The 18641-nt window shown below is 40.5% G+C and overlaps 1 protein-coding gene across 1 annotated transcript; it reads right to left on the bottom strand.

Moving 5' to 3' along the window:
• Positions 1-1735: 1735 nt before the first annotated feature.
• LOC120791795 (A disintegrin and metalloproteinase with thrombospondin motifs 8-like) lies at positions 1736-18350 on the bottom strand. The gene is made up of 9 exons (XM_040130515.1): positions 17374-18350; positions 14815-15054; positions 9585-9717; positions 9257-9424; positions 8076-8368; positions 4869-5055; positions 4000-4172; positions 3112-3287; positions 1736-2648 (listed from the first exon to the last, which is right to left on the bottom strand). Exons 1-9 carry the CDS (start codon positions 18127-18129, stop codon positions 1904-1906), a joined length of 2871 nt encoding a protein of 956 aa, XP_039986449.1. The 5' UTR covers positions 18130-18350; the 3' UTR covers positions 1736-1903.
• Positions 18351-18641: the final 291 nt, after the last annotated feature.

The following is an 18641-nucleotide window of genomic DNA, read 5'->3' as shown; positions in this document are numbered from 1 at the left end:
AAGTACTGCTCCTCCTGATAGTGGCACTATTGTTGATGTGTACTCACCAGTCTGGAAACAAGAATCCTCGAGCTTGAATGAAGCTTTTGTTTGAAGAAAGGTTGCATTTGGTTGTCAAGGAAGATACGGATCAATAAATAAGAACAATGTATTGACATAAATGTGTTTATTTGACCATTTTTATGACAAAAATCTCAAAGACAGCAGCCTTTACCATTTTAATTGCATGTCCAAGGTAAAAATTTTACAAAAATAAATAGCTTAAAAAGGAAGCTATAATAATACAATAGTATGGTCCTTCACTGAAGGGATATAGGCCTAATACTTGATCTCTTGTTTTATAATATACTGTAAATTAACAACAAGAATGAAGAAATCAAATATACATACCAGAGTCTGAAAACAACTGTGAGGGTTTGCATAAGATGTATTAACAAATAAAAGTCTGAAAATGAATAAAATCAATGTTATTTTTCATATACATGATAGATAGTATGCTAATAACTTAACTTAGTATTTACACCTCCAAAGAAACATTTGTTGCATTGCAAATTGTTTATACCTCTCAACTGCATTATAATGCACCTGGGAAAAAGCTAAAATTAAACTACTGGGCAGAAGGAAATTCTCTGTGATGGTTTTTTCTGGTCAGGATTAACCAGTCATTATCTAGGCTAAAACTTTACACAGCATGTAAACTCAAATTCTATTAGTTTCTATAAATTCTACACATATAGTTTGCAATTGAATCAATCTGTTGTGATGTAGGCTATAACTGGCAAGTTGTAAAGTCCAAAATATTGTCAGGTTTTGTGTCAGTGAATGGGTTTCCCATAGTTCAACAACGCTAAGTGTCAGGATAAAAACATGACATCCTCATCACAGTCAAATTTTTGTATATGTGCATAAAAAGACAAGGAATCAAACAGGAGCGCATTTCCGCAAAGCTTGAATCCCAATGCCTCAGTCATTGACCTACCTCAATAATAGTTAAATGGCTTGGTCAAAGCTTTATAGGGGATTGGGTGCTGTAAAGGACAATTGGAGGTATATTTACACTGTGCTGGTGTTTGACAGCAGGTTTCATGCCATTGTTCTAGCTCCACTTTAAATGACAGCTAACTTAGAAAGAAAAATTGTCGATTTTACAAAACTTTATTCAAAAGGTTAGTTTTTGTTTAAAGCAGGACTAGAAAACTTCTCATTCTGGAGAAAACACTCACATAGCACCTTCATCTAGCATCTGTTCATACATTACATGAGGTAGATTTCCATTGTTTTAAATTTCAATAGTGGTTGTCAAATGTCAACAAAAGATGACAAAGCAAAACTCAGGCAAATGCCCTTAATGTGACTTCATGCAACCAGTTGGTAACATGGACGGATTAAGAGACAATGGGCTCTTGGGTACAGACCTGTAAAAGGCCCCCCCACCCCAGAAGGACCCAGAACTGTCAGAATCTCAGAGACACAAAAAAATGACTCAGATATGTTGTTTGTCATTTTGTGTCTCTTTGTTGCCATTTTGTGTCTCTTTGTAGTCGTTGTGCATCTCTTTATAGTCATTATATGTCCCTTTGTGGTTGTTTTGTGTCTCTATAGTAGTTTTGTGTCTCTTTGTGGTTGTTATGTGCCTCTTAGTAATTATTTTGTGTCTCCTTGTGGTTGTTCTGTGTCTTTTTGTGGTCTTGTGCATCTCTTTGTAATTGTTTTGTGTCTCTTTGTGGTCGTGTTGTGTCTCTTTGTGGTCATTTTGTGTCTCTTTGTGGTCATTTTGTGTCTCATTGACCTCTCTGACCACTTGGGCCCCTGGGCCTGTGCCCAGTATGACTGTTCAATAATCGATCCATCGTTGGTAAGCTCAGTCAGACCAAAATGGGAAAGTTCATTGTACTCATGTTCTTCATAAGCACTCTTGGTTTATACATTGTCCGGAAACTGGCTCTGGGATTTTGTTCGGATCGCACTTCTCTGGCTCAACAGTCTTCCCAGTGTAGTCTATGCAGAAGACACTGCGGTGGCGCTCCCCCTGGCCACAAGTTCGTGAGCAGGTGGACCAAGGTCCCAACTGCCATATCGGACATGGCAGATCCCCGCAAGGCCTGATGTCTACAGGCTTCAGCTCTTTGTCACACTGGCTGGAGAGAATACCTGCACTGTCTCGGCATTCAACGTTCCTTCTGGACCATCCAGAGCCGCAGCTCTTGGAACACTCAGACCACTCCCCCAGCACCCAGTCAGGAACGCTGAAGAGATGAATCATATGCAAAGATGGTGACGAGCCTTTCTTCTCCTTGGATTTATTGAAGGTCACATCTCTAGGGATGAAAAAAGTATATTTGACCTTAGGAGGGTTGGCTTCCCAAGCAGTGGCCAGGAGTTGGATGGTGATGGTCTCCTTCAGTTGCCTGAAGCTCTGGATCCTCTCCAATGTGGTGGACGAGCCGCTGTACTTCAGTACAGCACCCAGCACAGGAATGTCCTGCTCTACTGTGGATACAGAAAAGTTACCGTTGAGGATGTAACCAGCACTCTCTCTCTTTATAGCCAGGTAGTTCCCATCATGTTTGATTCCTCTGTGGCTCCGCTGTTTGATGTCGATATTAGTGGCGCCGATGGGAATTGTGACAATGTCACTGTATCCATAGCTGTTAGAAAAAAGAAAGGACTGGATTTAGATCACATATAGACTGTGTTTTGCTTTAAACAGCTGTAACATTTTGCAAAATGTGCTTATATGATTTCTTTTCAAGAAATAGAATACAAGATGGCTCTCGTGTCTGTGCGTTAAGTGCGCAGCTGGACCTGGGAGGAAATAAGCCTAGCTTAGCATAAAAAAAACAGTTATCCTGGTTCTGTCCAAAGTTCAAAAATACAGCTACCAACCAGTTCAACAGTCCACTGACAAGTTCAGCATATGGAAAATACACTTACAGTCAGAGCCAGGTTAGTCTTTTTTCACTCACAACTATAGTGCAAGGAAATGTATACATGCATTTCAGTGAATATGAATTATGAAGTGTTACGACTTGTACTGTATATCCATTTGTAATGACTATCATTTTCATATGCAATGGATTTTCAGTTTAGTTAGTTTTTTATACCACTTACGTTGCTTTGTTATAGGAGCCTGTGATCTTTCTACAGGTGAGCCCACTTCCTCCACACACCCCACACTTATCCACTCTCCTGTTGGATCCAATCACCTGATCACAGCCTGCCTTCACACACTGGCCTTGGACACACACCGATGTGGTGTCAGGGCCACAGGTCGTCCCATCAATCACCTGCATTGACACAATTAGTGGATGTTGATTCAGATTCACCTGAATGTACAGTTTCGTATGCTTGCTCAGTTAATTTCTTTCATGGTCTATTTACAAGCTGTTTCCAGAGCTTTCAAGGACACGTTACATTCCTCATCATTGGATGTAGGTTAAAGGTTACAATGAGGTAACGTCCTGATCGTCCAAGACCTGATTGTAACCTGTAATCTCCATCCACTGATGAAGACCATGAGACGCAACTGAAAGTTGTGTAAAATCTAGTAAATTGACCTTGAGATAATATGTTTTCGTCAAGCTACTGTTTCCAAGGTCAAGAAGAACTTTCACACCAAAGTGGCAATTGTGTTTAAGAGTAATATATTTTTCACTGAATTAAAGCATCTTTACAAAGCTAGATGTCTGGATTTTCTTCCATTGCAGTGACCAGTTATACTCCATGAGAACATTAACTGAGCAAACTGCCAGATTTCTGTTGTGTCTGATAACTGTGACACTCAAAAATTATTAGATTATTATTATGCTTTAGGGTACATTTGTGTTCTGAATATCCAAATATAATAAAAAATTCTATTTGTGACTGAATTTGAAGAAAGACTTTCACTTTGATTGGAAAGCACTAGCTCAGTATTGGGACATGTTAGCTATAGGGTGAACATAATGCGTAGGCTAAATGGTTGCTTAAGAGCTGTAATATTGAGTACATAAACTGTACCTTGGATTCAAAGACTTTAAATTCACTGCTGCCTCTGGCCCTGCAGAACAGCTTACATCTATCTCTGGGAGAAACACCAGCATACTTTGGTATCCACTGTTTCATGTTCCCGTTGTAGTCCAGGTAGTAGGGGCTGTTGTACTTTTCACACTGCTCCTCTCTGAAACTCTTCCCTATGGGTAAAAGACAGAAATTATACAACAGATTTAGGCCAATCTGCTGACAGGGAGCTCTTGAAAATATATTAACCCCTAACAAATAATTTTCCAAAGTAAACTCACTAAATAAATCTACCCTACTACAACATTATCTCTATAAAATAACCCTGCAATCAAATAAGTTCAGTACAATTTAATAAGTTAATAATATAATTAATATAAGTTAATAATATAAGTCTATACTAATATTCTGTATTTCTGTGACAAAGCAGAGGAGATTAGTCGATTAGTTGATCAAAGAAAGCTTAATGAAACACTATATTCATAAAAAATGAATTGCCTAATTAATTTATCAAACAAAAACTGCCAACATTACAGTTTCTCAGTTGTGAGAGTTTTAATACTATACTGGTTGTCTAAAGGTGGTAAGTATATTGATTCCAGATGCCATGTGCATGATGACTGATGAATGATGTCATCATTAGACAATTTTTATCATTATTTCAGGTTTCTGTGGAGTTGCTGTTTTTCCACCTTGTCAAAAAAAATAAAAGTCTGGTCAAAACACTGATATGTGTATTTGGTTTAAAAATGACATTAAAATGGCCAAATATAAAAAAAAAAATAGAACTTCTTAGTTTATATCAAAAACACCAGCTATCAGCAGCCTCAGGCACTGGATTTTGAAACCTGCATAATGCTGATTCTCACCTTTGTTGTTGTCACAGGGCTGTGTGTTGCAGGACTGATACTGGACCCTCTGTCCCTCACAGTACTTCCCTCCATTCTGAGGCACAGGGTCAGTACACTCTCTGTAGGAGAACTCCACCCCACCTCCACATGTTCTGGAGCACTGCTGCCATGGTCCCCACGAGCTCCAGCCGCCGTCCACAACCACCTGCGGTAAAAAACAAGCAAGAAAAGAGGGAAAAAAAGAGCAGTCAGAGTATTTGGTTAGAGCTCAGTGCCAAAGGCAATCTCAGCTGTGCAGTCCAAACCACATTCTGGGCTTCTGGGTTTGAGGCCGCACAGTGTGTTGGCGTGCCGCGACTTCAGTCCAAATTTGTGTTGAAGTTCGGCACGCGCCTGCTGTCTGCCTCTACCCATCTTCCTGCCACATGTGTCACTCACCGCTAGTGGAACCTGCCATGCTGCAGTTACGTAAGGCAAAACTGAAAGTGTCTGTGTGCATATATGTGTGTGTTTGCTATTGTGGGTGTCTTTTCCAGAAGTTTTATGAGTTTGGATCAGCTAATATCCAAAGTCATAAACAGATGTGTGATTATAACACAAGGAGAATACATCAAGGCAACCAAGCTAAAATGAAACACTGAGATGTATAAATGTTCTTTAAGGAAATATAAAAAGGCATCATGAGGCAGCTACTTTTCATTCATGTATTTCTACTTAAAACTGCACTCAGCTGCAATACTGAAAAAGTGTCTTATCTCCTAACTAAAACAATGTATCTACAAAGCCCTTAATGGTCGCCCACCATCATATCTTAAAGAGCTCATAGTACCCTATCATAGCACTCCGAGAATGCAGGCCTACTTGTGGTTCCTAGAGTCTCAAAGAGTAGAATTAGGCGCAGATCCTTCCGTTATTGGGCTCCTCTGCTGTGGAACCATCTTCCAGTTTGGGTCTGGGAAGCAGACACCCTCTCCACATTTCAGCGTAGGCTTAAACCCTTCCTTTTTGATAAAGTTTACAGTCAGGGCTGGCTCATGCTTGGCTTGAACCAGCCCCTAGTCATGCTGCTATAGGCCTAGACTGCCGGGGAACTGAATGTATTTAGTCGTTTTGTATTTTTGTAGTTTAACCTGAATTTTTCTCCTAAAATGCAAGTTTTTTTGATGGAGATTTTGCAATGATGTATTGGGTTGTTTATTAAAAAGGAAAATAAGGTCTGGCTTATCAAAACCCACAGGCACTTCTCAGCAGTGAGCAAATGCGTGCAAAAACACATTGTCAACATGCAACATCCAAAAAGTGTATATGCAGTCCAAAGAGTGCAAAGTGTTTTGAGATCACATTAAATACTTGACAGCTGACAGCCACTCTTTCCTGATGCAGTTCTAGCTTGCTCTTGTGCGCATGTCTTTGGTCTTAAAGGATGGGTTAACAATTTTTCAAGTTAGTCTTAAAACAATTGTCAGGTGCCCATATAAACGTCTTTCTCGCTTCCTCGCTGCGTGTAAAAATAAATTCCAAATTTTGTCAGAAGCTAATATGAGGCTTTAGCAGTTTTAGTTTAGTTTGTATCTTCCAAAGTTACTGCCCTTTTAGTACAAAATTGCCTCTTTGTCTTCCTATCCCTCTGCCATGGCCCAGCATGGAAACCCTGTCAGGGGAAACACAAAGAGGAAATTTTATACTAAAAATAATGTAACTTTGGAAGATATCCACTTGTTGTGATCAAGGCCACACTGAGACTGGCTTGAGCCCTCTCATTCATTTAAAAGGAGCCCATTCGTCAGTGCAGCATCGGTGCCAGTGCAGGGGACTCCGGCAAAACAATGCAGGGTCTGGCAAAAAAGAAAAGATTTAGCTGTGGCATCATCCAGCAACATGCCGCATTGCCCAGTCGAATACAATCAAACCCACATTCCTGGTAGATTACTTGATAATGTGAATGTCTTATTTCTACTATTTACCTCGCAATTGTCGCATTGAAAGATAAAGTAATTGCCACGGTGACAACTTTTCAGAGTTATACAATCCTGTCTGTGAGGATCACATCATCTATTACTGCAACCATATATAATAGATCATATTTCATTGTCTAACACCTGTCGGTACGTTTCAAACAACACATCCCCATCAACGCAGCTCCCTGCACTGTTTTAGTGCCGGGCCGTTTTTAGGCTGAATCCCCACTAACTTCGATTGCTGAACCTCCCCTAACCTAACCATCCCCCCTTATTAACATCCAAGGCACATTAGGAGTGGATCTTGTAAAGCCCATTATGAAGGTGAGATAAGTTGAACATTACTAATCCAATGGGGGGAAATTGCATTGTCACAGCAGCAGCAGGATATAGATGAGGGTAGGTATCAAGCATAGATAAAAGAAAGATACATGCATAAGCAGTGTATTTACATGTTGCACATTGATTGTATGAGATGTAGTACTGCACATATTGCATGTATTACAAAGAAATACTGCACATATTACTGTCCATTGGTGTTTATGGAGTGCCTGGTGGGTTTTTGAGAACAGTGTGGTTGTACGGTCTGACAGAGCTTCCCGGTGCAGGAGGAATGATTACAGCAAGCAGAAATGGACATGCGAGTTTTGTTTTAAGACAGACTTGAAAAAGTGTGTATCTTCCCTTTAAATCTACATTTATCTTCTTCTTTTTTTGGCAATTTGGGGACAGAATTACATCAAGCCTAATATCACATTATGGCCTTATAAGGTTGATATGGCTAATGCGTTAGGAAACAATTGCCTATGTATACATTCAGCAGAAAAGAAGCAACATTTGTTGCTTATTGAGTTGTGTGTCTGGCAACCTAATGAATGTAAGTCAAAAATTCACTCTCCTTGTTCTGTTTTCCAACAACTCATGACAAAAAAGTGTGGCTCATTAGCCGCTAAATGCTAGTTGCTATCTTTGTCTACAGTTTTATCAGAGCTTTTTTTTTTTGCTGAAAACCAAAACATAAAGTTTTGGGCTATTAAAAAATAAAAACAATGAGCTGAAAGACTGGTCATACCAAACCAACTAAGGCTGTAGCAGCAATACCTGTAAGTATATGAACTGAGCAAAGGGGCATTTTATTGCTAACAAGTTAAACTTTCGTTTTATAAGAAGAAGAGCATGATATTTTTTCCTTTCAAAATTTACAATTAGTCTCAGTTTAAGGCCAGTTGATGAAAAACACAATTTTCCCACAAAGAAGAAGTCTTACCAATGGCTGCATCACCTCAAGGGTTGACATGCAGGCTCCATGGAGACAGGTACCGTTGAGGCTACAGGGGGTACCATCAGCCCAGGGCAAGCTGCCGTTCTTGGTGGTGCACTGTGGTGTCCCATCCTCCTGACACCAAAGCTGGCTGCAGTTATCACTGTCTGACATGTTGGGGCAGTGGATAAACTCCTCTCCAAAAATCTGCTGGCATTGGTGGTCCAGGCTGTACTTGGTGCCTGGAAGCTCTGTTGGTAATGGTATGCTACTCTCTGGGACATCCAGCAGGCAGTCCCCTGTGGTTGCAATACAAAGCAACACTGTGAGATATTGTTTATATTGTGGTTTGTGGAGATTATTGACTTGACAATGGCAGCACTGTGACAATGGTAAATGTGTTGCTCTTTGTGTGTGGCATGACAACTGTGGAAAAATATTCAGGGCTAGTTGTGTACTAACTATAAAAATCAGTAATTGAAATTTAACTAATGCAGTGCACTTTTATAGTCAGCCTAGTGCTCTGACTCTGGACATTTGACAGCTATTCTAAATCTGAATTTAGTCATTGTTCCAATAATGATTCTTTATTACATTCAATAAGCTTTTGTCTGGAGTTGTCGATGACATCAACAGTTCAGAATGATCATTCTCAGCCACATGAGTTTTCGTTGGAGACATTTTTCAACTGATAAAGAGCATATTTTGCTGACACCAGCTGGTGTTTTTGGCTAAGGAGGCAGAGAACAGGAAGAAGTCCATAGTATGACTCAGTGGGAAAGAAGGTTCACTGATAGGTCTAGCAAGGATACAAACAATACAAGATGCACAACATGAGGTGGACAGAGGGTGCAATGGGGGAAAGGCAAAGAGAAAGAAACAGAAAGGGAGGTTGTGAGAAGAAGAGGATGTGGAAAGAGAAGATGTGGAAATCTAGGGCAAGATAGACTATCCCTATAACCCGTAATTTGAAGGGAGTGACATGTTTAAGCACGAAAAGCCATAGTTAGGGCATGAGAGGAAGCACAGTATGTTTTATTCGTCTTGGAAACAGCCCTAGTGACAAAGCCACTGTGTCATGGCAGACATCTACGTTAGCTGATGGTCTCCTCGGGGCTGTGCAGTTTCTGATTTTCTCAGTGTGTAATTTTTAACATGCTGGGTTGACAACCTGAAATATTTACTACCATGTCCGTTGTCAAAGAACTCGGTGATGTAGAGGGCACTGCAGGGAGACCAAGGTGCTGTTTTGTTGAGGCTGACAAACAGAGGAGCCATCAGGTGATGTCCTCCCAGATCTCCAAACAGCCTCTCACAGGTCTTGGAGTCGTCATGAGGCATACTCAACACGTGGCCTGCAGTAGAAGAGGATGTTATAATAAGAATGTGACATAAATGAGAATGGTTTTAAAGCTACACATAATAGAACTTGCCTTTTGCACTACATTTCACAAGTTTTTTCATAAATCTCACACCCACAACAGCGCACCCATATGACAATAAATGCCATCTAACCAAGCTCATGCGCAGCTGTGATGGCAGCTTGCAGGCCGTTGTCCTCAATAACTGAGCAGCTTCTCTTGGGATCGCACATCGTCCCGACATCGGCCACACCCAGTGTGTCACAGCTCTTCTGTCCGCAGATGTCCTGTAACACAAACACAGCAGACACTGAAAATGGAGCACCAAGGTCACGATGATGAAGTAAGATTTGAAAAGCTGATCCCAATAATGGAATATTTTTGATAAAATTAGCAAAAGCCGATGTCCAGTTTAAATGTGGCCATTTTCAGGCCATAAAATTCCTAAAAGTTTGAGTTCTCCAAACTGTATTATGTATTATATCTTATCACGGTTAAAAGGCCTCTAAAACAGAATGATGCAGAGATCGAAAAGTGGCTGACTTTATGCTACTATGTGTTTTGTGGCATTTGCCAATTTCAATGAATGGGAAAGTGGTCTCAGACTTTTGGATCCCACTGTATGTCAATTCTTAGTAATATGCTACTTTGAGTAGTAACATCTTCAACTGGAATATAGCACATGAAATTGGTATGTCACTGGTGCTATAGTAAAACATACTACCCCCATACCACTTGTATATGATGATTCTTACTTGCAAACACCATACCACTCAGGGTGCGTAACTGGTTATTAGCTCCAGGGATCTGGTCAGAGCTCTGAATGGTTTTGCATTGAAACTGCAGAAACAAATGCCAGTTTTAATGTAAGACAGCTTATTGTGTGTTTAAGGCTGTTTAATGAATATTGCTAACATTTTTCAGCCTCTGTGTCAGACATATTTGGTGGTTTAGTTTGTGCCAGCTGAGAGAGGAGCAGACTCATTGCTTTGGATGGAACATGTAGGTTGTTATGTTTATAATTTTCCAGAGAAAAATTGGCTGATCAATGATAGTGATTGAATGCTGTATTAATACAGTTTGTATTGAGTGAAGCTCTGCCTGTTTACACTGCAATCTGCCCTGACATTAATGTAACATATCTGGCATATATCCCTCTACTGGTATATCTTGAGGAAAGAGCAGGATTTTCATACATGTTAATGTTACAAATATAATAATCAGAGTGAGCGCACCGGTGCTCTTAACTTGTGCAGCAGGCAAACAGCATGAAAATGTTAATTTTTTTTTCTTTTTTTTTTATGCTAAACATAATTGTCTGAGGAGGCTTCTGTGCTTTTAACCCGTGTGTGTGTTGTTTCTAGACACACACACACACACACACACACACACACACACACACACACAGTTCATTTCTTGCTACCTATGGAGCTAACTTAGGTTATAGGTTCGTTTAGCATTATTATTGCTACTAGCTAACTTTCTCATTGGAAAATGTATCATAAGCTAGCTGACAGATATCTATCAAAGGTGGCATGTAATTAAAAATATAAAATTAAAAATAAATAAATAAATAAATATATATACCAGTGAGAGATGGTATGTGCTATTTCAATTGCAGCGACATAGTGCAATGTAAACTGAGGAGTAGATGAAGTTAGGGTTATGTTAGGGTTAAGGTAAGGTTGGGGTCATGTTAAGCATCATAAGACATGACTTGCTAGGGACAGGGTGAAGGTTAGGTTCAGGTTAAGGTAAGGGGAAACAGACCACTTCCCCCAGAATCTTCTCCAGAGCCTCGGAATCAAATGCTAACCATACTACTAGTCAAAGTGGCGTACTACTAAGAATCAGCATATGACACTTCAACAATAGTGACACACTATTAGTATATGACAGTGTGAAGTGGTCTTTTCTGGTGGAAAACAAGGGACACACCATTTATAAGTCACACATTAGCTGTCAATAAGAACTGGTGTATGCTAGTGGAAGATGAGACATAGCATCAACTGTAAGAGCCATAAGCCAATAGCATGGCATTCCAGTCAGTGGTGATATACCACTCAGAATCAGCATATGCCACTAGAACAAGAGCTGCATACAGTCAGCCACTGTTTGGTTTCAGCACTGCTGCCCAACAGCTTTGATGTCATGGAAAACTAAAATGTATGAAACCAAAAACTAAAGAAAACGCATACTTGCATACTTGTTTTGGATCTAATCGAACTATTTCATTCACATCAATTCAGGTTAAGGTTTTGTCATGTACAATCAGTGTAATGATGACCAGTTCCTCAGTTAACCTGTAATCAAACAATTTTTTAACAACACTGTGGAGAATAGACTCTATCCAAGGTTTAATACATGGCCAATATTGACTTGATACACCATTAAATGGAAACACAGTGACCATTTGCTTAGAAACAACGGGCAGAGTGGATTATCAAAGAGTTAAAGACATTATTCTGTCAAATAATAAATATAGTAAGTGTTTAGGCAGGCCTGAGTGACTGTTATATTAATCGTGTAGGATGGCAAACCTTCACAGTCTATTTACTGTAGGTCCAGTTGTTTTTCTGCTATTTTTAAAGAAACAAATCAAAAACATGTTGCTCAGCGTTTCCGTCATAAAACAAAGAAAATAAATATCTGCAGCATGCAGCTGTGGGAAAATTAACAGTGTGGTATATCAGAAACCTTTCCCTGTTTGAGAAGACGCCTGGCTGTGTAGGATGGAGATGGACACATTAATGGCTTCGCCTCAGCCCCAGAAAACCTCAAGGCAGAGCCCTCTGTGATTCAAAACACATCTGGACTTGGAGCTGCAGTAGAACACAGCTCAGCGTGGGTTTGTACACCACGTTCCACAACAGCATCTGTCACTCATGTATGCAGACACACAGGCACAAAGCTAGATGTGTGGGTCAAAGCACAAGCCGCAGTACTGCATTCGTACATAGTGTACATACAAGTGCACCCATACAGTATTAGAAAACAAAAATGCATGAGAAAAATGTTTCTACTACATGCAACAAAGGGTAGATTTTGAGTTTCACAAAAGTCAGTACTGGCAGCAGCCTTCTCTTGTGACTGTGGAATACATGGCATACATTTTCAACTCCAACCGGGCCACACACTCAAGCCCTGACCATTTAAAGTGGCTTCATCATGTCAGGGCTGATTTGTGGGGGCACTAAAGTTAGCTCATCCATGACGAACCTTCTGTCCTCTAAATTTCAAAGCGTATCTCCACAGAAATGGAAAAACAAGCACAAACCAGGTACACGTTAAATAATCTTTTCCCTGATCAAACGCTACTTCTACAAATCCAACACAAGCCTGCAAAAGGCATACAACCAATAAACATCAAATGGCAACCAGGGCACTTATCTATAAAAAAAATAATAATAGAGAAATTACTTGCCTAATGTATTGTCTTCTAACACCTTGTCAACATGCATATACCAGATGAAGGAAAGCAGCCAAATACAGCAGAATAAGCCAATCACAACTCAAACCCTAAGGACTTCTGAACTTATTTCCTGTCGAAGCTTCCATAAAGCAGTTTGTTTGGACTCTGTTGACATTCCCCCTACATGGAAAAGATTAAAACTATTCCATCTCTACAGTAAATTTTCAGCATCTTTAGTTTACCCGAAAGGCTATACAGGCCTTTCTTTACCTCATTTTGTTTCATCTTCTTTTTTCTAATGGGTTACGTTAAGAGGAAAATACTGTATGGTAACAACCAGCCCAAAGGAAAGTTCTCATTTTCAGCTGGGACACCCCACATTACAAACAACTGCCCCTAAAATGCATCTGTGTTGCTGTAAAACACTTTGGTTTCAAGAAATTGTTGTGTGGTTGTGTCTGATGCCTCTGAAACCACAGCATGTACATCAAGTGGCCTGAGATTGAATTCCACCAGGGCTTAATTCATGGCTCATCCTTGCTGGGTTATTGCTTTGAATGGAGAACAAAATATGTGAGACTACCATGTGTTAGTGGACTTTACATTCTAATAATACATTGTAAAGCATTCACAACATTGTATGTATTGTTTCATGCACTAAACAGTCCAAGCCATGCTCTGAAGAGAAGCCTGACTATCATAATCACTATCACTCTTGAAGCCTGATACCAGTGTTAAGATATTTTGTGTTAATACTGAACAGTTTTCAAGCTGCATTAATCTGTTTTGCTTTTTTTTTCTGCCACTTGGGGGCACAGCCTAAGAGTTTTTACAGCTAATGTGTTAGACACATTAAATTGACTGTTGTGGCAGACACAGAGAAATATTAACATTAATTTGGAATTGTGCTTCTGGTGACCTGATAAATGTAAGTCCAAGATTCACTCTCCTTTTAGCTCTGTTTTGTTTTCCACCAACTCAATAGAAATATATTTGGCCCTCCCCTATTTTACCAGCTAGTTGCTAACTTTGTCTGTCTTCCATTTGGTGCTGGCAGGTGGTGTGCAGCCAGTGTATGAGCGCTTTCTTGTTAAAAACAGATTCCTGCTGCTGCTCAAAGTGAAACTGATGAGAGCAGTGAGACATAACCAAAACAGTGCTTTCTAGCTCAAAGGGGAACTGCAGAGTTGGTGATAATTCTGTGTGGGTTTCTCACTATGAGCAACCCCTTGGACATCACGCCCATACACTTGATTACACTTCATTTTTATATAAAAATACTAATTAGTGCCAAAATATTATCAGCATTCAGTTTTTCCTGGAGCCAAAACTCTACAATAAAAAAATTCATACTGCTGCTCCTTTTAATACAAAATGCGGTGTTCCCCAAGGATTCATTCTTGGGCCAAAGCTGTTTTAAATTTGCATAAACATTCTAGCAAATTTATCTCAAGATCTTTTTATTGGCTTTTTCCAGAGATTTGAACTACAGCTCAGTCTTCCTCAGTGGATGAAGTTTGGGTTTGATTTATGTGATTCTTCTCCAGCCATCCACTGACTCCTGGTCAATGAACTTTGACACCTTCCCAATTGAAGCTCTGACTGGTTTTGGCCTAGTATTCACAATCAGGTGATTTTGTTAGTTTACAGTGTTCATTCAGTCTCTCATCCCTGTTGTTTCAGTGATGTTGTCTCTGTGAAAAATATGCAAACTTCATCCACTGAAGAAGACTGTGAGCCTTGAGATGAAAGCTCTAGGAAAAAGCTAGGAGCTGGACCTTGAGTTAAAATTTTTTTGTCAAGCTACTCCTTCCAAGTAGCTCCGAACTTTTATGCTCAAACTCTGGCAAATGTCTTACATCACATAGTTACAACATTATATGCAGATGATTCTAGGTTTTATTGCAGAAACCTTGACAACCATTCTGCAGCTGTGTGAATAAGCTAAACCTGATCTGTGCTTATCCCTCACCTCTCTAGTGAACAGCATGGCAGTATCATAGTGCTCTGGGTGTCTCTGGCTTGGTGGATTGAGGAGCTGTTGCCAGGAGCAAAAATTCCTCAGAGCCACACCTCCGTTGCTGGAGACCTCCGGGCCAACCTCCTCGTCCTCCACAACCACCATCTTCACCACCACCATGTTAACTGAGTTCTTTATGCTGGGGTGTTTGTAAAGCTGGGCTGCCATGGACATTAGGGTCAGAATGTAGTGCTATGGAGGAGGAGAGGAAGGACAGAACATTTAAAAACTTGAACTTCCATGAACATGAATTTCCATTTATAAGACATTTAAAGAGCTTGGACAGCACAAAGACACAGGGGAGCAGGGACAAAAGATGGACGATAGTCGTGTAGTGGAAGTATTTTTTTTTTGCATTTCACTATGCTTGTATTTCTGCCTGCACAGACTAAACCCGGTCCGAATTAGATTTTTGTGACCAATATTAGTTTTTTTCAACATACCCAAATTACATATAAAACACTTTTCGTTTTAAGGAAACTTCAAAAATTGGTTATTAACGAACTGTGACCAAGATACAGTATGTACTGAACAGGAGATTTCATGGTTTAAAAATAACCATGTTATTGCTCTCTGCTGGACAAACTCTGTAGTGGTGACGATGTTTTTAAATCATTCAAAACATATCTTTTACCTTTTCATGTACTGCAATTTCTTGGCTGACACAGAAATACAGAATCTGCAATAAGCTAGAAGGGGCCAATACAGTTACTGTATCATTTGACCTCCATGACACATCACCCCTTATCAGAAATACAAATAAATAGAGTAATTTCCATGGCTTTAGTTGGCGGAGATGCATACAGAGAATTTTTCGAAAACAGGTTGTTTTTTATTTTCACTTTGATAACTATGACAAAGAGACAGCCAACATTTAATCCCATGATTAAACAAAAATAAACATAACCAAGTAATTAAAGAAACACATTACACTGTACTACAGCAATGGCTAATTAATGCAATTGTCTTCAGAAATAACTGTGTGAATCATTACTCATGTAGAGGAATTCCTGGGTCTCCTAAGATGGAAACTTAACTCAAAAAGGGATGTCATTGGCCCTTAAAGCATGCAGTGCTGTATAGCAATACTATTTCTGTCTTGTGTTATTATTATAATGTATATTTGTGCCTTGTATCTCTGCTGCTGCTGGAGAAGAACAGTTTTCTGCCCAAACTTTCTACTGCCTGTATTTCTCCCACTAATAATGTACAGTACTGGTACACTTCACCAGGATTGCATATGAGTTTAGAAATGACAAAAATATGTTGGACATACTAACATGTAGTTTAACCTTAACCTTGTAACCAGTTTCATGAAACTGGAAACATTATTTCGTAGCCCACTGTGGTCTTCTGAGTGAAGAATTCAGTAAGAATTCCCTTTTGACTTCAGCTAGTTTTGTCCACTAGCAATGCCTGTGTTGTGGGAGGTAGGGATGGGTAGGATTTTCCACAGCGCTATCACGCTTTTGTGTCTTAGTGGACAGCTCATGAATCATAATGAATGTGGGTGGGTGGCTTGGGGGTGGGGGGGTGGGGGGTTGAGACATGCTGTGTATTACAAAGTCTTCCATCAGTCTCACTGAAAACACTTTTTTAGGGTGGGATGATATTCTCCCATAGAAAGATTTTCCACATTTGCTGTACACACACCCACAGAGAAACGTGTTGATTTTTCCCTGGGGCCAGGGTAACATGAATGAGAATTGAAATAAGGCCCTCTGATCTGTAATGAAAAGCCTACACAAGTCAAATTTATTCAGTATAATTTTTGTCCACTTCACCCTGCTGCCTGGTTGCCTGTGATTTACTGTGGTATAAGGCAGAGTGTTTTGCTGCCGAGGAGCTTTTAAAATAGAACCAGACTAAAATTTGGCTACTGCAGATTGTGGCAAAATCATGGATTGTCCTACTTTTTAAAAAATAAATCAATGTCTTTGGTTTAGCTCTGGTTAGAACCTGGATTGTTGTTGATTATGGAGGATGATTTCAGGAGATCTTTCATATAAAGACACCATCCATTGAATTCTGCTGAATTTAAATATTGGATGTTTTATATAACATGCAGCATGAAAGGGTCCATTTAATGAATTTCTAATATCGAGTAAAGACAGAATTTAACAGATATGGTAAGCCTTGTGAATCTTCCCTGGATGATGCTGAAGATACCCTGCTAAATCATGACCAAGTCCTGAGGAATGTGGTTCTGCATTGCTTGCATTTCCTAACCTCTTTCTCAGCCTATGGAAAACAGGGAGCCAACCGACCCCCCCCAAACTCCCTCACTGCCAAAGATTTTTATGAAGCAGCACAAAAAAACAATTCCCTGCCACTATATTTCCTTGGCTATGAATCCTGACTTAGCAGACAGGATGGGGAAATAAAGAAGAAAAAAGATGACGTCTTCGGGAGATTGTTTATAGGACAGTCTAAATTGCGAAGTTAAACTAAGGTTTGTTTGGGTTTGTATCAACTGTGTGTGCAGGAAAGAATGAGTTCATCTTGTCTGACCTGTATTTCATCTCCATAGAAGTGTGTCATGGTTGAGTCAGCTACCACCAGGGTCTCTATGAACCGTGGCGCGGAAACAAAGCGTCTCCGGCGAGGTTCCCTCTGTGCGTCACCGTCGCCATGCGTAAAACTTTCCCCATTGTGCTGCTCCGCTCGGCTCTCCTCCGCCGCATGATCAAACAGGAGGGAAACACCGTGGCTTTTGGTGAATGTCCTCCTCCTGATGACATGCAGCTGCTCGGCAGCGTCTGGCCCTGGGCCGCCGCTAACTTTGGGCTCAATCAAATACTCTTTCCCCTCCGTTATGAAGGAGCCAAAGATGCCGGAACACAAACTGACAGCCACAATGGAGTTTTGATCGCGATCTACGTTCCCAGAGTAAAAGCAGCTCCTCAGCTGCCCTCCACTGTCCTCTGTCTGGCTTACAAACTTCGGGAGATCTGTGTCCAGGACAGGTTTGGCACGCGAAGCGCTGCGTAAAGCGCCAACATCTCTGGCTTTGATGCGCTGTATGGTGAAGGAAGGAGGGATAAAGCTGGTATCTGGTATGAGGTCTAGAGTCATGTCCTTGCCAAATGCACTGATGACAAATCTCGGCCGTTCCTCGCTTCTCTTCCAAAAGCGACCGCTCATTCTTATCCGAACGGGCACAACATCCTCTGATTCAAACGGAGTGGAGAGTGCTGCGTTCATTACGCACATGGATAAAAGGATTAGACGCACAGTGGAACACATCTTATGCAAACGAAATTGCATTCAAAAGTTGTAGAAGTAAAGAACTGATTGCAATGTATGTCCTTTATCTCTGGCAAGTGGCGCGTCTTCACCACACGAAAGGGTATCTTCTCAAAATCAGGGATCACTTCAAAGGTGATGTCCCAGTGCTGTAAAGGCAGTCTAAGTCAGAGTATGACTGGTATTTAATTTCACTCTGTCTGAGTTGACGTTTCTAGTTCCCCAAACCAAGCTAAGTCCTGTTGTACCACTCAGCAGCAACGCTGCAGTCTGGACATATCGGTGGTATTTATACTTTCTGCTCTTCCCAGGACATGAGGCGGTTTATTTTTGATATCCTGGAAATTCTCCTCCCACTCGCACTTCAGGAGAAACTCGCGGAAAAAAAGCGGGTCCAATGAGAATAGATCGACACTCCCCCCTTCCGAAATAGCCTGACAACCGCGTTCCTATTCTTAACCCAGCAGGCTATATAGCAGCGGCAGGACATCAATACTATGCATAGCTGGAAGTCCGCTACTCGACTTATTTCG

Source organism: Xiphias gladius, chromosome 7, assembly GCF_016859285.1.
Source record: "Xiphias gladius isolate SHS-SW01 ecotype Sanya breed wild chromosome 7, ASM1685928v1, whole genome shotgun sequence".
Classification (NCBI taxonomy): domain Eukaryota; kingdom Metazoa; phylum Chordata; class Actinopteri; order Istiophoriformes; family Xiphiidae; genus Xiphias; species Xiphias gladius.
Note: the sequence above shows the minus strand (reverse complement) of the source record. Positions and strands in the feature narration are given on the sequence as shown.

Bases quoted from the DNA above. Each gene is read 5' to 3' on its own strand.
- LOC120791795 (XM_040130515.1), bottom strand. From the start codon at position 18,129: ATGCAATTTCGTTTGCATAAGATGTGTTCCACTGTGCGTCTAATCCTT. The intron at 9,718-14,814 runs GTGAGGGATAAG...TTTGTGTTACAG, and splicing joins CCATGCTGTTCACTAGAGAG to GACATCTGCGGACAGAAGAG. The intron at 4,173-4,868 runs GTGAGAATCAGC...TTTTACCCATAG, and splicing joins GCCCTGTGACAACAACAAAG to GGAAGAGTTTCAGAGAGGAG.